The sequence below is a fragment of the Coturnix japonica genome, chromosome 1 (assembly GCF_001577835.2).
Source record: "Coturnix japonica isolate 7356 chromosome 1, Coturnix japonica 2.1, whole genome shotgun sequence".
Lineage (NCBI taxonomy): Eukaryota > Metazoa > Chordata > Aves > Galliformes > Phasianidae > Coturnix > Coturnix japonica.
This window is the reverse complement of record NC_029516.1, coordinates 169,010,707-169,019,560: the sequence shown is the minus strand read 5'-3', so window position 1 is coordinate 169,019,560 and position 8,854 is coordinate 169,010,707. Positions and strand designations below refer to the sequence as shown.

The 8,854-nt window shown below is 51.9% G+C and overlaps 1 protein-coding gene across 1 annotated transcript; it reads left to right on the top strand.

The window, feature by feature from the left end:
• Positions 1-1,015: 1,015 nt before the first annotated feature.
• On the top strand, positions 1,016-4,397 carry FAM181B (family with sequence similarity 181 member B). Its single transcript, XM_015852393.2, has one exon. It carries the CDS (start codon positions 1,031-1,033, stop codon positions 2,135-2,137), a length of 1,107 nt encoding a protein of 368 aa, XP_015707879.2. The 5' UTR covers positions 1,016-1,030; the 3' UTR covers positions 2,138-4,397.
• Positions 4,398-8,854: the final 4,457 nt, after the last annotated feature.

Here is an 8,854-nt window from a genome sequence, read left to right as displayed (position 1 = left end):
GCTCTGCTTGAGAGGACATGGAGAATAAGCATGTTTAATGCAATTATGAAGACTTTCTAAAGCTCCAGACCTGGTCTGGAATATGTAAATCTGGCCTCCTAGCATGACTGAATGCAAACTTTGCTTTGCATGCCTGACAATTGTTTTAATGCTCTCCCGATTTTTCGGAGGTAATAAAGTTTCCCACTAAGCCATCTCTGAGCTCTCAAAGCTGTTTAATTGAATGAATTCAGCCTTACAGAAGACAAGCCAGGCCTTTCAGCTCCTTTCTCTGAGCCACCGGATATTTAGCCACTCTGCATACAATGCCACCCCGCCTCATTAGCAAACCCCTTTATTAGGGCTACTATGAAATACTGCTGCACTAATGCCGAAGCAGCTCCCAACATGAGGACAGCTCAGATGCTGGATCACATTGGTTGGGTTAGAAATGGCCCTGAGCTGGGCTGATAGTGATGTCCTATTTTCCAGGCTCCGGTGCAATTTCAAGCTGTCTCAAAGCTGCCCAGCGAAGAATGCAGGGGATGTGTATGTGGTTCTTTACATTTCCCCATCAATAAGGGAGCTCGGAGCAGGCTGCAAAGCTTGACAGGGCTTGACGGGACCGAGGGTAGCTAATCCGTGTCGGCTGTACTCGAGCTAAGCAGTTTAAATCCACCTCTTATGTCGCCATTCTTATATGGAGAGATATACGTTTCCCATAGCTCATCCTCTGAGGCGGGGATCGATTCTGGCTGCAGCCAAACCAGGTTGGAAATGAACCCTTGGAAACAATCTGAGCGTTTTAATTCTGTGCTGCTGCACTGGGGGTGCTGTGTGAGTTCAAAGGGTTGAGATGAGCACTAAACATCCCTGAGTCCAACTCCTGATCACCCAATATCCAAACCTGATGTCTCAGCGATACCCCAACTCTCCTTGAGCTCCCGCACTCAGTGCTGTGCCCACAGCCCTGTGCAGGCTGTTCCTTGCCCACCACCCTCTGGTGCAGCCCCTTTCCCTCACCCCCAGCCGCCCCTCCCCTGACAGCTCCATGCCGTTCCGGCAGGAGGCGGGGATGCCGGTGTCCGGCCCCGCTCTGGTCCCTCCTCCTCTCCATCCCGCCGCTTTTTCCCCCACGCCCGCATCCTCCTCCTCCCGTGTCCCGCTGCAGCCCTGCGGAGCTCGGCGCCGCGGCGCCCCGCCGCCGGCCATGGCCGTGCCCGCCGCGCTGCTCAGCCCGCATCACCTCCTCTCCTTCTGTTTCCCCGCTGGTGGCCTGCTGGGCTATGCCGACCTGGAGAAGGGCTACGATGGAGGAGGAGGAGGAGGAGGAGGAGGAGAAGCGGGGGACTTTAAAGAAGCCACCCGGGACCTGCTGAGTTTCATCGATTCCGCTTCCAGCAACATCAAGCTGGCGCTGGATAAGCCGGTGAAATCCAAGCGGAAGGTGAACCATAGGAAATACCTGCAGAAACAGATCAAGCGCTGCACCGGCATCATCGCCCCTCCGTCAGCAGCTCCGCCGACCTCCGCCTGCCCCAAACCTCCTCCGCCGCCTCGCCGGGAGGGTTCTCAGGCGGGCAGCAGCCTGCAGAGCCGCAGCCTGGCCGCCCTGTTCGGCTCCCTGCAGCCCGGCCGGGGCTCGACGGGCTCGGACGGCGGAGGGGCGGCTGGGGGCGGCCCGAGGAAGGTACCGCTGCGGGACCGCAACCTGCCGCCCTCCTTCTTCACCGAGCCGGGAGCCAAGGAGACGGAGAAAGGAGGCGGCCCGGAGGCGGCCGAGTTCTTCGAGCTGCTGGGTCCCGAGTACGGCGCGCTGCTGCCCGAGCACGCGGCTCCTCCGCAGGACGCCTTCCCCGCCGCCCGGCCGCCCGCAGAGCTGGGGCTGGAGCACGGGCTGTACGAGGCCGCGCCGCTGCCCGCCGCTCCGCACCCGCTGCTGGGCGGGCTGCTGTACCCGGAGCCGCCTTGGAGCCCGCCCGGGCCCTGCAGCCCCGCTAAGAAGGCGGCGGCCGATGCGCTGCGCCCGCTGTACCCGGAGCCGGCCGCAGGAGGCGACGCCTTCGGGTCCTTCTTCCCCGAGTGCCCCCTGCCCCCCCCGCAGATGCATTACGAGTACGGCGGCGGCTTCCACCGGGCGGCCTACACCGGGCTGTAGGGCGGGGACCGGCCCCGGGCCGCGGGCACCTCCGCGTGGGATGAAGGAAGGGGGGAAGGAGCGGAGCGGGGCTGCGGCCGGGACCCGCGGGGCGGCGAGGAGAGCTGGGCTCGCCCGCATCGAGAAGGTGCGGGGATGGCGGAGCATCAGAAGCGGCCCCAGCTCCACGCTGGAAGGGAACCGGCATCGGGGACGGCTCCGTGCTCCTCTTTCAGCCGAGGAGACGCTGCGTTGCTCCGATCAAACTGAACCGTTCGATTCCTTCAGGTGTTATTTTCTAGCGTGCGGTAGAGCTGTGTGTCAATAGACGGACGGGACGCGATGGACACAGAATCACAGAATCACACAGAATCACAGAATGACCCGGGTTGGAAGGGACCTCAAGGATCATGTAGTTCCAACCCCCTGCCTGGCAGGGCCACCAAACATACACCTTTACTAGATCAGGTTGCCCAGGGCCCTGTCCAACCTGGCCTTGAACACCTCCAAGGACGGGGCATCCACAACCTCACTGGGATGGACGGGTCCGAAAGTGACATCACGACCGCTTGTAAATGGTTTGGAAGTAAAACTCGAGTCAACCTCTGTGCCATGCTGAACATAATTCCCAGCCGATATAGCGGATTTGCAGCCGAGGGGACACAAAGGGTTAGCGAGAAGGAAGCAAAAGCAAACGGACATGAAGGCCGCTGCCGCATGTGGGGTGTGCTGAGATCTAATGCAGGATCGTGCGAGCAGAATTTAAGTGACAGCTTCGGTTGTGGACAGAAGTGAAGCGCGGCTGTGCCATCCCCGCAGATGGCTGGATGTCATTCAGGAATGTGTCAGAGCTCGGGAAGCAAGGGGGCTCGCTCTCATTGTGTACAGGAGATTATTTGATCATCGGTTAAGTTATGTAAAAGAGTCTATGATAGGTCCTGTAAAAAATAAAGCTACGCAGTAGATCTAAGAGCCGTGCTTCTTAGTGCTGTTCAGATGCAGCGCTGCAGTGTTTTCCACCGCGTCTCCGGCCTCTGTGAGGGTTTCTTGGCAGCACTTAAGACGGCCGGTGCTTATTGTCTTTCCTAAACCTTTTGAGACGCTGTATTTTATCCACAGCTCCCCGTGCTTGTTTTGCCTTCATTTGTACCGGCTGTTGCCTTTAACTTGCTTGAAAGAAGGGAATGCTAATATGCTAAAAAGCCCGGGGTTGGAAATGGTTACAGTTATGAAAACAGATCAGAATGCATTGAGGTCTCCCATTGAGATGTGGGTCTTTATAGGCAGTCCTGCAGCCTGGCTCCCCGCCAGCCCCGAGCCGTGTTTGTTTTTGAAAGGGGATTCACATGGGGATAAGCCTGAGGTTTCCCCTCGGCGCTGGTGAGTGCTCGTGCCACCTTCTCACTTGTAAAAGTTAAGGGAAAGGTAAAGCTTTATTTCTTCTCATTCATCCAGCTGGATTTAAGCCTTTGGAGATGTAGGGTCAGGATCTGGAAATACACTGTGAGCCACAAGGGTGGCTGTAGGGTGGTTTTTCTTGGAGAGGTTTCGTCATTCAGCCGCTGCTTCGAGCATGTGAACCTGTAGCATGGGTGGTAGTGTGTGGAGCTCAATGGTGTTGTGCTAACAGGCCTCAGCGCCCAGCTCTGTCACCTTGTGACCATCCTTGTCTGTCAGCTGCCTTGCAGACCGGTGGAATATTGCTTGAAAAATAACCAATAGAGGTCTTCAGGAGCAGCCTTGGGGATCTGCCATGTGGAGGCTGCAGACCTGAATGGTTTGGTTTCCCACAGGCCTCACTCACCCTTATGTTTTAAGTAGCAATTGGATGGATCTGTAGGTGCCCCTGCTTGTTGCAGGGGAGTTGGGCTGGATGGCCTTTGGGGGTCTCTCCCAGCTCAAATGATTCTATGACTCTATGAAAGAGAGATTTGATCTGAAGGTGCTTCTTGCTTTTGGATGCTCTGCTGATAGTCCGGTGACCTGGGGTGCTCTGAAGGAGAGCATCATCCTTCTTGGATCAGATCTTGTCTCAAAGCAGTGGGACCTGAGTTTAGGATTAGCTCCAATACATCATGATCCTTGATGATAATGAGTCATAGAATCAGTGAGGTTGGAAAAGACCACTAAGATCATGTAGTCCAACCATCAGCCCATCCCTGCCATGCCCACTGACCACATCTCCACATTTCTTGGGCTATCAGTTCTGCTGTGAGCCTTCTCTCCTCTAGACTGAACAACCCCAGTTCCCTCAGCTGCTCCCCATAAGACTTCTGCTCCAGACCCCTCACTGCTTTGCTGCTCTTCTCTGGACATGCTCATCTTTTGATGAGCTGATGTAACTGTCCAAACTAGGTTAGTAAAGAAGATAATAAGTTTGTTGTAAAGTCTGCTTTCTTACTGTCTTTGACAATAAACTGCATTTGTCAGTGGTGCAAAAACTAAAAGGTCATTCTGCAATTACTGGCAGCAGAAGAAGTAGCTCTGTACTGATGTGTGAGCAACAAAGGTGGACACAGGAATTGTTAATGCCTATAAGTCTGGTTGTCTGAAAGAGGGGCTGGAAATGTCACTGCACTGGAGGGCAGGACTCCAACTTTGTACCAATGGGCTCTGGTGCTCCTGTTAGCGCATGTTTCATGTGCCAGGATGTTTCTTGTTGGCTGTTTAAGACTGCTTTAGTCTTAGCTAATTGTTATTCAGTCTGTGGGCTCGGCTGAACAAATTCTGGCACATGCTGCAGTGGCAGATGAAGAGGTGACTGTCCCCATTTGCTTTGCTGCCTCTTGCCATAGGTGCCGTCCCTTAGCAGTGTGCATTGAGGGGAACTGCACCTTTGTGGCTCCTGCCTGTGGTCATTGCCCACATCCATCTTTACAGAGATTTCTGAAGTGAGCTCATTTGGATGACGACAAGAGTACTTAACAGTTAGCTGTAGCTAGGGAATACTGCTGGTTTTTTGAGTAGAAGCATAATTTTGCTCACCTTTATAAAAGCTACAGGACCAGTTATTAAGCCACAGATGTGCCTGCACAGCAGCTTTTTTCAGTTGATGTTGCCAAGACACTCTTCAAATGTAAGGAATCCTTTCTGAAGCAGTCTGGACCAAGGATGGCAGCACAGAAGCCAGTGGCCCAGGTTGTGTTGTCTTCCACATTTCCTTAACTGTGACCTTATCGTGCTGTTGCAAGGTAAAGAATGAGTTTGTATGGACATCCAGACCTGATGGTGAAGAGCTTGAGCCTGTGATGGACGTGTTCTGGTCTCTAGTGCAGCTGAGATAACGCTGTCCTGGAACCTCTCTTGGTATGGCATCCATTGGAACAACTCCTTCCCCTCCCATGTCTCTTTTATGTGTTCAACTCATACGCGATCTGAACATTCTTTTCTTCAAACAGTTAAATCATAGAATATCCTGAGTTGGAAGGGGCCCACAAGGATCATTGAGTCCAACTCCTGGCTCCACAAAGGACCACTCCAAACCCAAACCTGATGTCTGAGAGCGCTGTCCAAATGCTGCCTGAGCTCCAGCACTCAGGGCTGTGCCCACTGCCCTGTGCAGGCTGTTCCATGCCCACCGCCCTCTGGTGCAGACCCTTTCCCTCACCCCCAGCTGCCCCTCTCCTGCTGTTCCCTCTGGTTATACAAACTCATCCTGGATGACTGTAAGTCAAGCAGGACAAATCTTATTTGCATATTACCAGTCAGTGTTGGAAGAGTATGGTCAAATCTCCTCCCTTCTTCCAGATCCAGCTCTCGGTCATTGGTTCATCAGCTATGTTCGTTAGCTCTGGAGTAAACTTCTCTTTTGTTCTCAATATATAAGAAGCAAAGATAAGCAAAATTTGGTGTCAATTATGAATAAAAGTGAAATTCCACCCTCCTGCCACCGTTTCCCATCAGCAGGTAACTAACACAGAATCTTTTTTAGCATAGTAACGCTTCACAGTACAACGAGGCCTTAAGAATTAGCGATAATTGCTTCTGTGCACTCAAATAATTGAATGTAAATCAATTACCACCATTTTAGGTATTCTAACAGCCAAGCCCGCTCTGCAAAGAAAAACCTTTCTTTCCTGTCTAATAGCCAGACCTTTAGCTTCTTTGTTTATCCTCCTATCTGGGACAAGTGATTCAAAGTCAGTCATTAATTAGTGAGTTTATCAAGATTTTCCTCTCAGGACTGAAAGGTCAGCACATCCTTGAAGTGCTCCAAAGCAAATGTCTCTGATTTACACGTGAAGCCAAGGCTTGTGAGGAAGAAGCCTCATAAAATCACTGTAAGAACAGAGGTTTAATTTGGGGCGACTGCTTCGGAACATGCCAAGCACCAACGTGATGGTTAGGTAGCTTGAATTTCATCTTAAAAGACTTCAATCCACATTTCTATAAGGGTTAGATTAGTCCCAAGGGCTTAGAGCCAGCTGATGAACACCAGACACAAGGTCTGAAGTAAAAGGAGCACCAAAGGAGCATGGCTCTGACCTTGATGTCATTTAGTTGTGCTGCATTGTTTGGTAACCCTTTGCTTGGCTGGGTGTTGGGCTGGATCCTGGGTGCCGGGGTGCAGCTGCTGTTGGCTGTGAGCTGTGTGCTGGCTTGGCTGATGGATGGCCACTGTACTGGAAGGAAGAGTATGTCATCTTATGGGGCAAACTACTTGACTAATCCAGGCCAGTGGGTGTGAGGAAACAAAGGGAAATGAAGGGCTTTTCCTGGCAGCGGTCCTTTGGATAGCAATCAATTGCCAAGCTTAGCATCACGTTAGGATGCTGTGGCAATCCTTGAAATAGTTATCACCATTGCCACATCACTGTATTTATGCCATTTTTACCACTGGTTTCAAGTCAGCACATTATTTTTCAAAGAAAGAGAAAAGGGAGAAAAAGAGAAGTGTAGAGGATTTGTTCCAAAGTGATCTGTTACAAATGTGCTTGCTTAAAATTAGAGCCAGCAGCTTCAAGTCCCATGGTATTCAGCTTGTGTTTTAATCTGACTGATGGGATCTGCTGTACCAGTTAATGCATCCCGTGGACCAGCCACACAGCAAGCTCAGATTTCAAAGGAGAGTCACTCTACAGGAGCTTTTCCTTATACAGGTAGAAGTACTCAGTGCCACCGCTTAAATCCCTGACAGAACGTGATGTGCTGCTGCCAGTCCATCTCAGCGAGACAAACACTGCTGTTAGAAGTCCTCTACAGCCCTCAAGTGGTTCCCTGTGAGCCCTGCACACCCTTCACAAGCAGCTGCAGAAAACCACAAAATACCTGCGGCTGCCTGCTGTGAGCTGCTGCAGCATTTCAGACCTGCCTGTGCACTGGCAGCAGGAGCAGGAGAGCAATGGAAATGAATTCCAATGGACTCTGATGGGATACATGTCAGGATCTGTGACAGTGTGCCCTCCGCCACTTTAAGCCCTCAGCTCCCTCCTGTGGCTGGCCTTGCAAACAGAGCTGTGCACTGGGACACACAGTGAGCAACAGTACTGATTAGTGCTCTCATAAAGACAGCTCAGCAGCCACAGATCTGCCTCAGACTGGGGGGGGCTGAATGATCACACAGCAGATACTTGTTTCAACATCTGGGGGCCAGCTGAGCATGCACCTAAAAACCTAATATGACTATGACTCGGTTATCTTACCCCACTAGCAATGAGCAGCCCAGGAGGCCCGTGGGATCTCCTGCAGGGCAGTGGGTTGCATGACAGGATCTCCCCTTGAGCAGGGATGCCTCTTGAGGTTACACCTGTACAGAGATCCCTTACACCTTGATACCAAGATGCCTTGCTGATACAGATCCTCAGTTAGTGACTAATTCGTCTTAGACTGATTGCAACCTTAGTTAGCTTTGCTAAGATCATGTCTTAGATTGATTGTGCACATGCAGTCCCTCTAGGCATAAGCTTGCTGTCACAGCAGGTCCAGAAGAGGGCCATGGAGGTGATCAGAGAGCTGGAGAGCCTCTCCTATAGGAAAAAATTGAGGGAACTGGGCTTCTTCAGCCTGGAGAAGGGAAGGCCAGGTTGGATGGGCCTTGGCCAACCTGATCGGATGGGTGGCAACCAGCCCACAGCAGGGAGATGGAACTACATGGGCTTTAAGGTCCCTTCCGACCCAAACCATTCCTATGGTTCTGTGATTCTCTGACAGGATGGGGCCTGGTAGGGCACAGGGAAACAGTGCTCTCTGCCACCAGGAGACAGAACTGGGTCTGCCTGCATTGGCAGGGCTTTTGCTGGGACAGAGAAAGGTTTTCTTTTCCAGTATCACCCCTCTGCTTGTGGCTCTGGCAGTCAGGCATGTGGCCTCTGCAGAGGCCTGGGAGCTGACAGACCACAGATGGTGACATCGTTCCTGGCTAACCAAAGTTCTGGAAGATACAGCAGTTCTCTATGAGATTCTTTTTAATCAGAAATCACTGAGTGTCTCTTGTTGAGGAAATGAGCCACACGACTATTTTCTGCCTATGACCTTCCCTGGAAGATTCTGCTTCCTCCCGTGCTTGCTGTTCTACAGCCTAAATGTAGTGACTTCATATCTGGAGAGGAAACACCAATATTTATGGTGCCTGTAGGGCTTTCAATGATGGCAAAACCTGCAGTGCAGACTGGGATGGACTGGAAGCACAGCCTCTCTCTCTCCTCAGGATGCTGACTTCCCAGTGTGAACTCTATTTTGTTATGGTCCCACAAAGAAAAAGCAGTGTAAAGCAGTAAAGGAAAAAAAAAAAAAAAGCAC